The 17,578-nt window shown below is 51.5% G+C and overlaps 1 protein-coding gene across 1 annotated transcript in view; it reads left to right on the forward strand.

Moving 5' to 3' along the window:
* Positions 1-17,578, forward strand: part of PTPRN2 (protein tyrosine phosphatase receptor type N2) — a 331,806-nt gene that overhangs the window by 32,807 nt on the left and 281,421 nt on the right. Inside the window, exon 2 of the mRNA XM_081146812.1 lies at positions 15,730-15,780. Coding sequence (XP_081002938.1) covers positions 15,730-15,780 — 51 coding nt within the window. The remainder of the gene's footprint in view (positions 1-15,729; positions 15,781-17,578) is intronic.

Below are 17,578 nucleotides of genomic sequence, written 5' to 3' on the forward strand. Positions count from 1 at the left end.
CCCCACCCCCACATGTAACACAGGTAGGCTCTTTGTCACAGTCTCAATTCCGTCCTGGGGTCCTCGCCTCCCTGTTGATTTCTCCAAGAGGAAGAAGCTACATATGGTTCCTCAGGGGACCGGGCCCAGAGAAATGCCCCTGAGCACTGAACAGAACAACTTCACCAGCATGTTGTTGAACCTTCAGAAATTGGAGGCCCTGAAACATTACTTGCAGGTTATTGCCACTAAAGATTCGCAAGGGCTCTGTCCTTAGTGGCTTCTGGGGGATGGAATAGTGTTTCACTCGTGTTTGTGTTTTTAATTTAAGGCCTATGAAAGACCTGGAATAAATGCTTGCTAAGTGGACTTGCAGTGTAAGATGCACCTATTTGCTCAGGGCTCCACTAGGCATGAAGCAGATTATGCACCCCCACACACACCACTTCTTAGACCTGCAGACAAGTCTGCTTGTGTGTCACCTTCAGTTCTGCGTCATGTGTGGCTGCCCTGGGCCTCAGGCCAACCTGCCAACCCCAGACAAAGGACAGAGCTCATCACCATCTCCTCATGGCACGCTGCCCGTAGGGTCAGCTCTGCCTGCTGGGTACTGTTGTCAGTAGAACCCATAATATAGACGTAAATGAGGCCATGGAGACCAGAAAGAAAGAAAAGGAAATTTGGAGTTGATCTCCACACTTATGTGCTGTTCTGGCCTCACTTTTTGCAACTATAACCAGATCTTTTAACTCTGGTGAAGGGAAAGGAGGTTGGCCTGAACTGCACCACGGAATTGACTCCCATGATGTCACTGCACCTCCGTGGGGGGGGGGGTGCTCGGGAGGCTCAGGCGTGGGTGTTGATGGCTATCCTGTTTCCTTCCCTGGAGAAGTCACCTGGGCCTACACCCAGGAACGAACAGCTGTGACAAAGGAGCATGAACAAGGAGAGAAGGCTCCTAGGGGGCATTTGCTGCAGTCTTTTACCAAAGACATTGTTAGCCTTGGACGTGGCCGCAGAGAGGAAACGTGTTCTGGCCGTCCACTCGGCTCTGCTGTGGAGAGCTCCCTGTGACCCTCTCCGGTGCTGCTCTCTCCCTCCTCCCTGGCTCCCTCCTCCCCTCCCCTTTTGTCATTAGAGACCTCGTCCCCCACCCAGCACCGATTCTTATTTCCAAAATCCACCCCTCATCCCACCTCTTCTGGAGCTCTCGCTTCTTTCCCATCGCACTTAGTTTTGCTCCCGCCCCATTTCTCCATTGCAGCATCGGACACGTGAGGGTGCCCAGGCGGCAGCACATCACTGAGAGCAGTGGCTCCTGTTTATCAGATACCACTGCCTGCCAGGGTTATGCAGTACCTCACCAGGTCCCTGCGGTGCTTTGTGCACATTGCAGGTGAAATCCTTGAGGCTGGGAGGCTGGGGAGACTTCAAGGTCACCAGGGCGCCCTTCCTGTCCCCGGCTTCTCCCTCTCAGCTCTGCTCTCTGGCTCTTCTCTTCCTCGCCCCACTGCCCAGCTTGGACATGAAATCCTCTACACAGCAGCAGAGCATTCAGACAATGTGCTTTCCTTTCTTAGTTCAGGATTTTTTCTTTTAATTATTGCTGTCTTTGTAAGTTCAGGAAAACTGTGGACCACGTGGATGTCACCAAGTGTTCACTGTATGTAATTAGACAGCACACTTCTATAGAGAGCCTCTTCAAACTGGTCAGAGGTTATTCCTCATGGTGCATAAACGCGAAGCTTCTAATCCATCTTGGCGATTCAGGATGAGTGTAAAATTGCACTGAAGACCCAAAAACATGTCCTTGTCCAAGGCTTCATCCTGCCAGAAGTGCCAGGAGGGCTTATTGCATTTTGTTTATGTTTTTGATTCCTGGTGGCTCAGACTTGTGCCCAGTAATGCGGGGGAGAGAGGAGGACAGTGCCCCTGAGTGACAGGATGTGAGACTCTGCGGCTGCTTCAGGTGTGTTCCAACCTCTGCCTTGGCCTTGGGTTCTCCCAGCAACCGTCTGAGCAAGGAGGGGCAATATTTAATCCTTTATCAAACCAGGAAGCCGAGCCTCAGGCACACCCATTTCATACTGGTGCAAGGCCATCGGGGATGTGTTTCTAAAGTCTTGCACAATCACCTTTCAAAAACCTGTAGGTCAACACACAATATAATATGCAGATGATGTACACAGAGTTGTACCCCTGAAACCTATAGAATTTTATTGACCAATGTCACCTAATAAATTTAAAAAAAAAACGAAAAAAAAACCTGAAAGTCTTTTTTGTAGGAATGTAAGAGGAAAAACCAGAGATAGCCCCGAGGACTTATAATCAAGATTGCTGATTACAGTGTTATTTTATTTTATTTTATTTATTTTTACTTTATTGTTGAGAGTATTACAGGTGTCCCATTTTCCCCCCCAATTGACCCCCTCCACCTCGCTCCCACCCCCTTCTCAGGCCTTCACCCCGTTATTGACTGTGTGCATGGGTTATGCATATATGCCTATAACTTCTTTGGTTAATCTTTTCCCACCCTCCACTCCCCTTCCCTCTTTCCTCTGAAATATGATCATCTATTACATGCATCAATGTCTCTGGATCTGTTTAGTTCCTCAGATTATGTTGTTCATTAGCTTCTTGTTAAAGAAGACCCTTCAGCATTTCCTGTAGTGCTGGTCTGGTGGTGATGAACTCCTTTAGCTTTTCCTTGTCTGAGAAGCTCTTTATCTGACCTTCAGTACTAAATGATAGCTTTGCTGAGTAGAGCAATCTTGGTTGTAGTTCCATGTTTTTCATCGCTTTGAATATTTCTTGCCTCTCCCTTCTGGCCTGCAGTGTTTCTGTTGAGAAATCAGCTGACAGTTGTAAGGGTGCTCTCTTGTAGGTAACTAATTGCTTTTCTCTTGCTGCTTTTAAGATTCTCTCTTTGTCTTTAACCTTTGGCATTTTAATTACGATGTGTCTTGCTGTGGGCCTCTTTGGGTTCCTCTTGTTTGGGACTCTGTGCTTCCTGGACTTGTAAGTCTATTTCTTTCCCCAGGTAGGGGAAGTTTTCTGGGATTATTTTTTCAAATAGGTTTTTAATTTCTTGCTCTCTTTCTTCCCCTCCTGGCACCCCAATAATACGAATGTTGGGCCTCTTGAAGTTGTCCCAGAGGCTCCTTATACTATCTTCATATTTCTGGATTCTTTTTTCTTCTGGTTGGGTGTTTTTTGTTTCCTCATGTTCCAAATTGCTGATTTGATTCTCAGTGTCCTCTACTCTACTGATGATTCCCTGTAAATTATTCTTGGTTTCAGTTTGTGTAGCCTTCATTTCAAATTGGTACTTTATTATGTTATCAATTTTCTCAGTTATTTCCCTAATAGTATGCTTAAACATCGTTATAAACAAAACTCTGAACTCTGTATCTGTTAGCTTGCTTGGATCTATTTCATTTAGTTCCTCTTCTAGAGATTTCTTCTGTTCTTTCCTTTGTGACATGTTTCTTTGCCTCCACATTTTGGCTGCTCCCAGGTGTTTGTTTCTATGTATTAGGTAGAGCTGCTATGTCTCCTGGAATTTGTAGAGTGGCTTTGTGTAGTAGGTGTCCTTTAGGGTCCAGTGGCTCAGCCTCCCCAGTCACCTGAGCTGGGCCTTGTAGGTGCTCCCCTGTGTGGGCTGTGTGCACTGTCCTGTTGTAGCTGAGCCTTGGTTGCTGTTGGCGTCACTGGGAGGAATTGACCCCCTTGGCCAATCGGCTCTGAAGACCAGCTGCAACTACAGCCAAAGAGCTGCTGTGCTGGAGACACCCCTATGGAGCAGGATTTACTTCACTGGAGCTTTGGTGTTCACCAAGTGTGCTCCTTGAGTGTGTCACTCGTGGATGTGGTAGGGTTGTAATCCAGCATGGTCGAGTCTGACCACCAGGTGCACTGTCTCTGGGGCCTCCTGGGAGGTGCACAGTCAGCCTCTGTCAGTGCCTTGCCCAGGGCCACCCAGCCTGAGCTACACAGCAAACCGTAGTTGGCTGCTACTTGTGCTGGGCTTGGAGGTGTCCAGGAGAGGCCAAGCTATGAACCAATGCTAGCTGCTGCTAGTGCCAGGCCTGGGGCCACTTATCAAGCCCTATGGGGCACGATGCTCCTTGTTTGAGAGATTTTAGGAAAGTCCTAAGCATGAGGCTCGATAGGCCACTTGCACAGAAAAGCCACTGGAAATGGCTTGGATGAGCTTGCAGGTAGGGAGGGGCGGGACCTCCAGGAATCACTGGGGCGGGGCCAAAGGTGTGAGTGAGGTGCTGGCGATTCAAACATGGCGCCTGCCTGCCGGCTGTGTGCGGCGAGGACTCACCAAAGGAGCCATGGCCTCTGCCAGCCCTTCTGCCTGGGAGAAAGCTGCCCCTCCAGCTCTCTCCCCAACTTCAGGCAGGTTAGTTCCTCCCTGAGTGTCCCAGGTCCTTTCAAGCTGCTGCTGGGCACTGGGGCTCAGGGAGCGCATCTGAGTGAGCCCGTGCGCAGGCCCTTTGAGAGGAGCTGCTGGGGCTCCCGCAGCCTCCACGACCTTCAGCGACAGTCCCCGCTGGTTTCACAGCCCAGAGTGTGGGGCTGTCTCTTCCCGGCCCTGGAGCCCTGGGCTGGGGGCCTGCTGTGGGGCTGAGACCCTTCACTCCTCCTGGAAACCCCCACCGCCGAGATTTCCTCCCGCGTTTAAACTGCCACGCCGGGTGTGGGCCCGCGGCCTGTCTCCCAGATTCAGCCCCGATCCGCCCGAGTCTCCGCCCCTCCCACCACTCTTGCTGCTTCTTCAGTTCCCTGGTTGTGGGGCTTCTGTTCAGCCAGATTTCAGGAGGCTCTGAGTGATGGAGGTTCTGAATTTTAGTTGTAATTTTGATGTGGTTGTGGGAGGCGGCGGGTGCAGCTGTTACCTACGTCGCCATCTTGTGTTTCTCCTACAGTTATTTTAAATGAGGAAAATTGGAAACAGTGTAGAGTGACTTCAGGAGGCGGTTGGTTAGGTAGATTCTGTGCGAGTTAGAATTAATTATTGTGCAGTCATTAAAATTCATGATGAGAAATATTAAGGACAGGGAATTATGTACACAGTGTTATAAATAAAAAATTGCAGGTTAAAAAATATATATGTATAGTGTGATCCCAGTTCTTCCAAATATGCGAAGAAAAATGACTGAAAACCAAAACATGAATAGGGGTGTTATCTCTGGGTAATGAGATAACTGGTATCTTTTATCCTTTGTGATTTTCTGCATTTTAGTAACTTTCTAGGCTTTTAAATATGAAAAATCCCCAACAACAAGTGCAGACAGAAGAGGTAGTTTGTCTACAGTCACATGACTAATAGCTAGAACCATCTATTCCTGAGCAAGAGCTCTTTCCAGTCCTCCAGGGATAATTTTTGGTGTTTAGTGCTGTTATCTCTTAAGTTTTCTCATCGCTGTGGTACTCAGCTTGCTGGTCTTCAGGGACCTGCAAGGAGGGGATGCTTCTATTTTGGGGAAGGCCAACGTAGGACAGAGGGGAGTGGCCCTGCCCCCATCTACCCTTCTGTCCTGCTTCCTCAGCACCAAGGAGCCCGAGGCTCAGCAGTGCCTGGAGGGGGGTGTCCGGGACCTGGACACAGACAGGAAGGGTCTGTTTCTTAAATCGGCACAGGACGCACAGCTGGGAGGGGTAGAGAGAAGCTGGAATTGTACAGGTAGGATCAGGAAGATGTAGGCTGGGCAGTGAGCAAATATAAGTGTGACCTTCCATGGGGATGACAGAGTCTTGTTCTTGGCATCGAGAGGCATGTGGTGGAAACAGTACAGGATGGTCCAGGCTGAGGGGTGGGAACCCAGCTGTGAATCTGAAAAGAAAACGGCTGTGTTCTAACATGAAGTCAAAGTCCATGGGATGACGGGCCACCAGAAGGTCCCACATGCTCTTGGGCAGTGGAGTACAGGTTTCAGGGTTTATGGCTCGTCCTGTGAGAACCGTGCTGGGGACTTGAGACCATTGCCCTGGTTCCCACCTATTTTCCCAAGCAAATTTCTAACCTCCTTCTGGTCCTGTGAGCAACCTGCTCTCCCTCTGATAAACCAGGGTGAGCTAGGTTTTTCTGTGAGTATTTGAGAATTTTCATGCCTACAGTCTCTGTCATAACCAGTGAACTCAGCTTGCAGGACAGAGGCAGCTGCAGATGAGATGTGAGAAGGTGGGTGACACTTTATTTGCAAAACATGTGGCTGTGGTTCACCTGCCCCTGAAAAGCCAACTCTTCTTGTGCCCCAAGCTGCTGGAGTCGGCTCCTCTCTCTGACCCTAGGCAGCTTGATGGCTTCAAGCTCGTGACAGGAGAGAGAGTCAGACCAGGGAGAGGAAAGGCCTTCACATCGGTGGCTGGGTCACTCCTGAAGCCCTCTGGTCAATTCTGACATGTGTGCTGCATCTTAAGACAGGTCTAGGCAACCTGGTGTGTTGGGAGCAGGGGGGTTGGATTGGTACAGCCTAGCACCACCCACAGTCTCTCTCCCTCTTGAATCGTGTATCTAACATCTCTATAGAAAGTGTACATGTTGCCCTGGCTGGTGTAGCTCAGTGACTGGAGTGTCAACCTGAGCACCAAAGCATTTGATTCCTGGTCAAGAGCATGTACCTGGGTTACAGGTTCGATCCCCAGCCTGGTTGGGGTGTGTGCAGGAGGCAACCAATTGATGTCTCTTTCACGTCCGTGTTTCTCTCTCTCCCTCTCTCTCTCTCTCTCTGTCTCTTTCTCTCTCTCTCTCCCTCTCTCTCCCCCTCCCTCCCTCCCTTTCTGCTTCCGTCCCTCCCTTCCACTCTAAAAATCAATGGAAAAAAGCATCCTCAGGTGAGGATTAACAACAACAAAGAAAGTGTACATAGAGTGTATGTATTTATAGAAAGGTATTCTCTGCAGTACATATCTCATGCCATAATTTTCATCCGTTTTCCTCACTTTATCCTCCCTCTGACACTGGTGTTCCCTGGGGTGTGCAGTACATTAATCTCTGTGTGTTACCTTCGGGGTTCTCGGAGGTTCCGTTTCTTTCTCCTAACAGAGTAGCTGTTTGTACCCTCAGTATGTGACATGCAAGGTTTCTCAGAGGTAGTTTTTTCCAAGGATCTTCTTTAACTTTGTATCTATGGAAACAAGCTTAGAAATGCTTTCTTTCTTTCTTTCTTTCTTTCTTTCTTTCTTTCTTTCTTTCTTTCTTTCTTTCTTTCTTTCTTTCTTTCTTTCTTTCTTTCTTTCAAGATTTTATTGATTTCAGGGAGAGGAAGGGAGATGGGGGGAGAGAGAGAGAGAAACATCAATGATGAGAGAGTCATTGATCGGCTGCCTCCTGCAAGCCGCCTACTGGGGATCAAGCTGAAACCTGGGCATGTGCCCTGACCAGGAATCAAACCTCGATCTCCTGGATCCTAGGTCAATGCTCAACCGCTGAGCCACACTGGCTGGGCTAGAAATGCTTTCTTAATCCAAAAGAATAATTCAGAAAATACCCTTCTTTTGATGATATTGTTCCATTTCAGGAAATTGAGCACACAAAAACAGAGCCAATTAAAATTCCACCCAGGATGTGCCTTGTTCAGGTCAAATATACTGGGGAAGCATGAATGTCCCCAAACTAGCTTGTGAGCCTTAAACACAGAACACAGATTTCCGGTCAATGTCCAGAGTCTGGGACAATTTTCTTACTCTTGAGTTCACATACATACATGCAGTTAGAACTTGACGTCAAGTAAGTTGCCCAGGCCTAAAGTAGTGACACTCCTCCTGGGGTCCAGCATTGGCTCGTAAATGCTGCTGGAGTAATGTGTCAAACCCAGAGGAAGCTGGGTAGCATCCAGATGGTCCTCCAGTTGTGTGATCTGCCCAGGGCAACTCAGGCCACAGATTCCAGCCTGAGGAAGGAGCCCTGGGGTCCAGATGCCCTGGGGTTTCATGACCAACTGAGGGGCCTCCTGCTTCGGAAGCTGAAACCCCCTGGTGCTTTGGAGGGCCAGCATGGCACTGCCTGTCAGGGTGCCTGTCCCTTTGACATCCTGAGCTGGCTGATGATTCACCAGAGGGAGGAAGGACCCTCAGACAGAGGTCCCTCTGTGACAGTTGACCCGTGTGAGTAGCTCGTTGTCTCTGTGACCAGTCTGCCCTGGCACCTGCACAATCATCTGTGTTCTCTGTGCAACTTGGCTTCAAGAGCAGACTTTATGACCAGGCAGAATAAAGCAGGAAGGTGATAGCCTGGTTCCTTCCAGATGCCTGGAGGCTCCAGTGTGTGGGAGTGAGGGTGCTGGGTAAGGGAATGTCTTGGCCAAGGGCTGTGCCCAGGTCATACCACGGTGTGTCCGAGCACGGCAGGGGAGAAGGGGCTGCGTGGCTGGGCTGTGTGGTGTGGATTGTGTGGCTGGGCTGTCTGTTTCTAATGAAGCCCCTTATTTACTAACCAGGGAAGAGGAGGGGCAAGAGCGTAGGTCAAGGGTTGACGTCAGGGATCTCAGCCACTTAGTTAGAATCCCTCTCACACCCGAAGCAGGATTTGCTCAAATCTCGGCCCCTGCACAGTCCCTTTTATGGGTGGAGAAGCATGGATGGGCTCCTGCAGAGGGTGGCCGCCTGCTGGTCTCCCTCAGCCGTTTCTACAGGTCCACCTGCAGAGACAGTGATGACTCAAAGGGGTGGTGGATGTCCCCTCCTGGGACAGGTCCTAGGGCAGGGCGAGCAGCCCCCCTCTCTCCTCTTCCTGCCTCTCCCCGTTCTCGCTCCCTCCCCTTTCTTTTCCTTTTGTCTTTGAAGTTGCAGTCACAGCTTTAATCTGAGATCTTGGGCACAGGACACGAGGTGTTCTGACCCACAGCACAGGTTGCCACAAGCAGTGTCTGAGCACCAGTTTCGGGGTTGCTCCTGCTCCTATGAAACGCACAGCCCGCTGAGGCCGCCCCGCCTCTGAGCTGAGGCTCTGTCATCTTTTACTTGCTTTTCAGCATCTCCTTCCAAGAGAAGGCAGTTCCCATGTGGACATGGTTTCTGCTCTGCCCAGACACCCTGCCCTGATTTAGTGCATTGTTGCTTGATCTGATATAAACATCCGGGACCACCGCAGTGGGCGCAGGACTTGCAAGTCGGTGTGTCTGCACTTGTGGCATGGCCGTGTGAAGGGCACTGCTAACGTGACATGCACTGGGCATGCTGGGTATTCGTCTTCACAACCCACAGCTGGGGAGACAGGCAGACGGGGGGCTTTGCCAAGGCCCTGGATCTATTACCAGGCAGAGCTGGCCCCTCTGCCTCCATACTCAGAATATTAAAAATGAAGATGACTTTAAAAAAGAACGTCTCCAGATCCTATACCTCCCTTTCCTTTGCTAATATAAGAATATAATCTAATGTAATTCCCAGAACCTCAGGTTTTGTAGCCCTCAGTGTATCCACTAGGGAGAGAGATAAAATGGCTTTGGTGGGAATCCCTGTTCTGGTAGACTCTTGCATTGAAACCAAATCCATAAGTTGTCACTGGGTCACTATCAGCTACAAGGACTGCACCCACCCTAGTAACTGCCTCCTGGAGTCAAAGCTCAGTTGCTTTTTTCTAAGGTTTAGAGGAGACAGAACAGACACTCAGAAGCACCAGCAGTAAGTGGGGGTGGTGTGAGGGTCAGTGGGGATGGGGCAGTGGGCACTGAGCCCAGGAAATTAGCTGGGCACTGAGGGGGAGTAAGGTCTACATTACTTAACTCTGTCTTCCATCTTTAAGTTATAAAACCTGTTATGTTCTTTGTACAAAAGCTGGGTGGTACTGTGGTACAAACACCTTACCAGAGGTGGTCCTGAGGAACTGCGTGTATTTCCCGAGACCTGCTCTGCACTCGCACGACCCAGGTATGCGTGGGGCCTGCTGGGGTGTACATTACACAAGGATGGCATCCCCCATGTTCTTGGCCCAGTGAACAGAATGGTTGCAGTGGGGGATTCGCAGGTTTTGATGGAGATACTTGCTTCATAATGACAGCAGGTGATGGCCTGGGCCTGGGTCCAGCTGTCCCAGTGACAGCCACCTCTGATGCCCTCTGGTGCCAGGTATGTCCTGATCATGTTGTCAGATGCCAGCTCACATCAGCTGGGTTTTACAGGCCTCTGTGAAACTGGCTCCACCACCTAACTTGGAATTGCTTTTGTGTCCCCTCTGCTGTTAGGAGTGGGAGCCAGGCTGGCCGCCAGCCTCCTCCTGCAAGTAGAGGGGAGCCTGTGTGCTCCCCAAGTTGGCAGTGATGACCAATAGCATCTCTCCTCTGACCTGATAGTGGCAGTCAAAGGAGGGAAGCCTGCGCTGTGTGGGTCCACCCAGCGCCATTCCCGTGGACCTCTGCCCACTCCAGGAGGGACACCTCCTGCTGCGCAGCTGGCAGGTCAGGTCACCAGGGTCCTGTGCCAGGGCAGGATGGCACCTCCTTGTGTACTTGAGAGGCGTTCTGCCCCATGGGAAGTGAGCTGTCAGGGAATGAGGGTGGATCCGAGGATTAGCAAGTGTCTTGTAGCTGACACCTGTAGTTCGATGCCACTTTTCCAAGGAAAGGGAGTGACTGAACCAAGAGAATATTATTGCTGAGGTCCGGACTTCTCACCTTTGAGAGTGGGGGCCGTGGAAGGTCTCATTCAGATTCGTGTACCCACAAATCAGGAAGTGATTTCCTTGTATGTTAGGTCACAGTCCCCAGGGCGCTGGACATGCTCCAGGAAAGGTGGCAGGAGGAACAGGGGTGTGAAGGTGCCCCTGCGGGGGACTCCATGGAGCTGATAGGCATTGTGCTCGGGGTCTGAGGAGTCTGTGGACCACCGTGCACCAGAGCTGTCTTGGCTGTCCTGGCACCTTGGGGGAGGAGGCAGGGGCCTCAGCGGAAGGCTTCCCTGAGACAGACAGTCTATCCACTGTCACAGCTGGCTCAGGCACCCGCCTTCATGTGAAAAGTGCCCACATGCACCATCTGCAGCTTCCCGAGCACAGCTGTCCACACATCTGAGCCAAGAAGAGCTCCCAGAGGAGAGTGATTCAGGTTAGCAGAGAGCAAACAAACTGGGCACCAAATAAAGACTCCTGACCAAAAACCAACACTAGTAACAAAAAGACAGCCCTGGCCAGTGTGGTTCAGTTGGTTAGGGCATCATCTCATGCACTGAAGGGTCTTGGGGTTCATTTCCAGTCAGGGCACATGCCTAGGGTATAGGTTTGGTCCCTGGTTGGGGTGCATACAAGAGGCATCCAATCAGTGTTTCTCTCTCGCTCTCTCCCTTCCTCTCTCTAAAATCAATAAACATATCCTCAGGTGAGGATGAAAGAAAGAAAAGGAAGGAAGGAAGGAAGGAAGGAAGGAAGGAAGGAAGGAAGGAAGGAAGGAAGGAAGGAAGGAAGGAACCCACCCACCCTGGGCTCCCCAACCCAAGGCTAGGCCAGGGATGCCCTGCTCCTGGGCTGGTTTCCATTGATTCTTTGGGCGTCCTGATACCTGCTCTGAGACATGCCTGAGATGGGCTGCATCTGGGGGCAGTGGTCCTGGTAATTTGTTTATAGAATGGGCCTCAGGACAGGTGCTTTGCCCAAACCTTCCTTTTTTCTGCAGTGGGTGAAGACACCTGAGTCCAGGCATCCACAGCTGCCCCACTCCACGTGGCTTCCTGCCACTTCCTGCTGGACTGGGACCTGCTCCTCGGGGCTCCTGGGGCTGAGGCAGGGTGGGCAGGCAAAGCCCATGGGTGTCTGCCTTAGTGGGAGTCCTGCAGTAAGGAGGTGTAGTGTGCAGGCACAGGGGGCTCCCTGAGGGCGGTCGTGACTCTCCCTCCTCCCAGGTGGCAGACCCGCAGGGTGCATGTGTATGTGATTGCTTGCCCAGTAATGGCACAGACATGGCTGTCCTTTCCCCAGTCTGTGCCACACCCCCAGAAGAGTGAGGGCTGCAGGTGCAGGTGGGAAGGAGGAGTGGAGACCACAGACTGAGGGTCTGGACGCTCAAAGAAAAATGCTAGTGTGTGGTGCCTGCCTGTGTACCCAGGTGAACCTCATGTGAACAGCCTGGGGCAGTGGGGAGGGTCATGTTCTGAGGTGAGACAAACCAGGTTTTGAGTGGGCCATGGGCATGTCTTTAACCTTTCTGAGTCCCATTTGCTCCTCCTAAGACGGGGGTGGGTATTTTGCAGGGTGTTGGTAGCACTCGAGATAATGCCCGAAAGGTGCACGGTCACCCATTCAACAGATGGAAGTAAAACTGTACAAGGTGCAGGGAAGTTCATTACATTGTGTTATTTACTGTTCTGGGGATTAGAAGAGAAAAAATGGTGAAGTCACAGAAAGTCCAAGTGTGAGAGGACTTTGTTTTCTGTGGAAAGTCACTGTCGGGAGACCGTAACACGCCTATTATTAGCATGTACCGTGCCGTCCATGTGCTGGCGGGTTTTGTTATGGTTTTATTTGGCTGTGACACCAAATGTTCTTGGCTTGGTGGCATCATCAGCTCTCAGTTTTGAGAACATGTGGTGAGGATACTCTTGTTTCTGAGAATCTTCCTGCTGCTTGTAGAAGATGCAGGGTCACTGCTCCTGCTCACATGGTTCATCGGAGATGGAGATTGTTGTCATTTTCGGTGAGAGGGTTCTTTTTACATTGATCTTTTTCCTACGTGACTTGGTATAAACCTCTATTAGTGAGTGTCTGCATCAACCTCAGCACTTTTGCAAAAACCCTAAGGTGGGGGTGGGAGTTACTGCAATCCCTTCATCAGGTGAGCAGACCACCAGGAAAGTAATTGTCTCACCCGTGGTTGGGCAGGACTTTAGTGATGGGCGCTGGGTGGGCTGGTCCCTCGACTTTCAGGGCACCCTCACCTCTTCAGCAGCATCTCTCCCCAGAGGGGACACCTGGGAAATGAAAGGGCCTGGTGTGGGGTCTACGTCAGGTGTGGGCACGCAGTCCCCAACCAGCCAGGGCGGGAGCAATTCTGCTTACGTTGACTGTTTCCACCAGGAATACAAAACCCTTTCCACAGACCTCCTGGGAGTGATGGGTGTGAGAGGCAGGGCTGGCCTGGCTATTTGCAGGAGGGCTGGGTCCACTGTCATTTCAATGAGAGTGAGAAAGGAGACTCCAAGACAGTAACAGGGTACTGCTCAGTACCTGAGAAAATGGAGGGAAGCAGAATTAGAACGGAAAGGTTCAGTGTGTGTGTGTCTGGGTGTGTCTAAGTGTGTCTGAGTGTGCACACATGTTCTGAAGCTGGTCTGCAGAGGAGGGAGGGGAGGTGCCAGCCTGGAAAAAGGAGTGTGTCCCAGTCAAGCACAGGGTGGAGCCAAGTGTCTAAATGTCATTTTCTTTCTCTCTATGATTTATGGTCATAATTACTATTCGTAGGTGGCTGATATTTGAGATGAAATATGGTCTTTCTTAAATTTAGAGCAAATAACAGCACAAATTAGCAATTAGCATGTGCCTGGCGGGGTGAGATGGGCAGGACCCTGCAGCTCTGGTGATAAATTAGTGCAAACACCTCAGAGGTCTTCCTGACACAGTTTTCTCCAGGTCCCTGGAGTGGACAAAACTGGGTGACCCCAGTGACAGGTTGTTGTTCCTAGGTTGGGACTCAAGAGTTAATTGCGATGCAGGTCTCATTCCTGTCGCATGTAATAGTCAGCCATGGTCGGAGCAGGCTGGGTGCGGATAAAGGCATTTTCCTGCTGATTTTCTAGCAGAGTCTGTCACCTGCCATCTCCACATGACAGACACAAAATCCTAAGTGTGGGCAAGTCTCAGGCCTGAGCTGAGGGGTTGCCTTGCCCCCTGCCCCCTGCCTCCCTCCAGGGTTTTCTGTGACATTTGACATGCTCAGGGCCAATCCAGGGCAGGGAGGGGAAAGCCTGGGGCCCGGGAGGGGCAGCTGGAGCCCCAGCTCCTCTCTTTGTGGGAGACCTTTGGGGGTTCTCTCTGGGCATCTGTGCACAGTCTCCTAGGTGGCTCAAGTGGGGTCTCCGAGGTCAGCTAATTGGCCCTGACTCTCCTGTCCCTGATGCTAAGACTAGGTGGACAAGTGACTTTCTGTATTTGGGGGAATCAGATTGGAGGAAGCCTCCCTAACTCTCTGATGGGCAGCGTCCCTTTTGCGCTGTTTGCTCTTTTCTTCGTCACCCACCGGGCTCTGGTCCTCCAGGGTGAAATAACTGTGTGGGGGGAAGAAAGGGCAGAGCTGAGAAATGGGGAGCTGGATGCACAGGTGAAGTAGGTTGAGATGTGTTGAAGAGAGACTAAAAAAGAAAATGCTATTTTCCATGAGATTGTGTTCTTTCGGGAAAATGGAACCTCTGCTTCCAGTTGTGGGGAGATTCCATGGGCCCTTTTGAGTTGAGTCCTAGTGGATGAATAGGGGTTTGTTAGTTGGAGAAACAGGAATGAAGACCGTATGTTGTGGCAGGAACGTGTTTTTGGTGCTGCTAAAAGGCGTGTTCAGGAAACATCAGGCTTTGACAGCTCATGGCCCTCACTGGGGTGAGTGTGAACATAGTGTCAGGGCCCTGGGATGGGCCCTCATCTGTGTGTTGCTGGCCTTCCTGCAGGTGGACTTCCTCTGTCCTTTCTGTGCATTTAAGAGGCACTGTGGAAAGCAGTATGGAGTTACTGCAAAGAATTAAAAATGGAACTGCCTTATGACCCAGTGATCCCACTTCTGGGAATGTATCCAAAGAATCCCAAAACACTAATTTGAAAGAATATATGCACCCCTATGATCATTGCAGCATTATTTACAATCACCAAGATTTGGAAGCAGCCCATGTCCACCAGTAGATGAGTGGATAAAAAAGCTGTGGTACATTTACACAATGGACTAATACGCGGCCATGAAAAAAGAGAAAAATTTTACTCTTTGAGACAGCATGGAGGGACCTGGAGAGCATTCTGCTGAGTGAAATAAGCCAGCCAGAGAAAGACAAGTATCACATGATCTCAATCATATGTAGAATCTAATGAACAAACTGAAATAACAAGCAAAATAGAGACAGACTCGTAGACAAAGAACAGGCCAACAGCTCTGGTTGGAGGGGGGCATGGGACTGGGGATTGAGAAAAAGAAAGAGAAAACTCATGGACCCGACAACAGCGTGGTGACTGCAGGAGGGATGGTGGGTGGAGGTGGAAGAGGGATTAGGGGTAAATGGGGATGGGAAAGGATGGACTGGAGCATAGGGCAGACCGTCTGCCTTCTCTGGCTGACCGGCCCCTCCACGGTGGTTAGTGCATCCGCCGCCACACTCACTTTGTGTCTATCTCCTTACATCACACAAGTGCTCTCTCTCTGCCTCCTCCTGTTCTTGGAACAAAGTCAGCCTCTCGGGCATGCAGGCAGTCGGTGGTGGCACAGAAGGGTTTGTGCTGAGGATGATGCCGAAAGAGCCCCATGGTCTGCCCCCCTCCCCAGCAGCTCCCCCTAGGAGGTGCCTGCAGAGGGGCCCACGTCAAGCCCGCAGCTGCTCTCCTGGAAGGTGCCTGGCAGGGTGGAAAGACAGGGTGTGGGTGGGTGAGTGCGTGAGTGAGGAGGGCCCTCCTGGTGGAGAAGCCGGTCCTCTCAGCGACTGAAGCCTGGGCCATGGTCTTGCTTCCAAACGACTCAGCGTCACTTCAGAAAAGAAATGCAGAGCGAGCCTGTGTGGGCCCCGGGCAGCCTCGGTGCTATTCTCAGCAGCTCTGACTCAGTCCTTTCTCTGCTTTCCTCCCAGGATGCTTACTGGAAGATGGCCTTTGCAGACCCTCTGAGACCTGCGCCAATGGTGAGTGCACGGTCCGGCCCATGGTGGCTAGGGACCGAGCCTGCCTTCTCCGGGCAACTCAGAGGCTGGGGCCCCGAGTGAAGGCTCCGGCAGGGTCGCACCTGTGCTGGATGGGAGAGCCCAGAGTTGCAGTTAGAGGGAGTGCAGCATGCTCTTCACAGGCACGCCTGTGTGTCTGCGTCTGTTTGTCTGTATCCCAGGGTTTTAAGGTGGTTCAGGAGAAGCTTCTCAACCACAGGTGGTAAACCTGGAGCCCTGACAATGACTGGACAGGATTTGCTCTGCAGTCCACACCCTGAGCCTTCACCCTCTGACCCACCCGGGCTCTCCCCACCCACACACCCACGCTCACTCTCCCGCCCCTCCCGCCCACAAGCTCTCCCTACTCCTCTCACCCATGCTCTCTCCCTCTGCCAGTGGGCAAGCTTTTCACCCTTTAGCCCCTCCCCCTCATGGGCGAAGAGCAAGAGCTTGGTGCTCTGTGCCCTCAGGTAGGGCACAAAGCCCCCAAGGCAGGGTCTGAGATACTGAGCAAGGAGCCCTCCCAGCTGCTGGGCTCTGGATGGGGCCGGTGCCCACACTCCCACCCTGTGAGTCTCAGAGACCACAGCCGGACACTCAGAAGGGCTGCCTCTTGGAAGAAGAGGAAAACCTGGTGTCTTGGGCAACATGGGGCAGCATGTGCTTTGATAGCCACCCTTTGAAAGTAAGGGGAGGGGCCAGGACATCCACAAAGGACACTGGGCCAGGGCGGCTTTCCCTAAAGTCAAACTGGGTCTGCACCTGGAACCCTGGCAGCACTGGGAGGCCAGCGCGAGGTGCGGGTTCTCTTCTCACTCGCTGCCTGTCTCTGTCCTTCGTTTAGGGTGTGTGTGGGTGGGTGGACTTGGTCGCTGCCTGGATCTTGCCCTGGCATTTTCTACCTGGCACAAGCGCCTCTCACTCCCATCCTGGTTCTCAGTGAGACCTGGGTGCCTGTGGGGGCAGCCTGATTCTCAGAGGACATTCACCCACTGGGCCCTTTCATCAAGTCCCAGGGAGGTGCCCCCTGAGGTGAAACACCACCTGAGGGAATGAGAGGCAAACACCAGGTGCCTGGAGCAGCTCACAGCGAGAATGGTCCTGGGTCTAAGACCGCTGACATGGGGCTGCAGCCTACACTCATGGCCCCTGGGGGCAAAGTGCTGACAGTCCTGCAAGGTTCTGTCTCTTTTCTTTATGGGTGCACTTCTGTGCAGAGTGAATGAGTGGTGGGCTGGAGGAGAGTAGTGATCACAGAACTTGCCTTGGTCCGACCGGCCCTGCCTGCCCTAGCACCTGCGGACTACGTTCTCACACGGGACGGGCGGTTCATTCACGCACCACTCCAGGCTCCTGTGATTGAACTTTCTGCACCTTTCATCTGGGGACAGCTTTAAAAAAACAATTTTATTTAAAAAAATAGTTCATTTGCCCTCAGTGAAGGAAATGGGTGTGTGTGTGTGTGTGTTTAATTTGATTGCAGACATAAGCGGCACAGCAGGATAAAGGCTGCAGCTCTGTCCCCTCCCCTCCGTCCTGGACTGAAAGCAGCCCCAGTGCCCTAACCACTCTCCGAGCTTTTCCTCCCACACCTCCACTGTCCTCCCTGACATAGAATCACATTAACGTTACATAAGATAATAGCTTTGAATTCATTGGAAAGAGAAAGCAATTTAAATGTAAATATAAACACACAGGCCTCAATTTATGGAGACAGGCAGTATTTATTTTCTCTAGGACAATTACAGGCTGGCTAGGACAGAGCAAAGCAGCCGTC

The sequence above is a fragment of the Miniopterus schreibersii genome (genome assembly GCF_964146895.1).
Source record: "Miniopterus schreibersii genome assembly, chromosome: 9".
Taxonomy (NCBI): domain Eukaryota; kingdom Metazoa; phylum Chordata; class Mammalia; order Chiroptera; family Miniopteridae; genus Miniopterus; species Miniopterus schreibersii.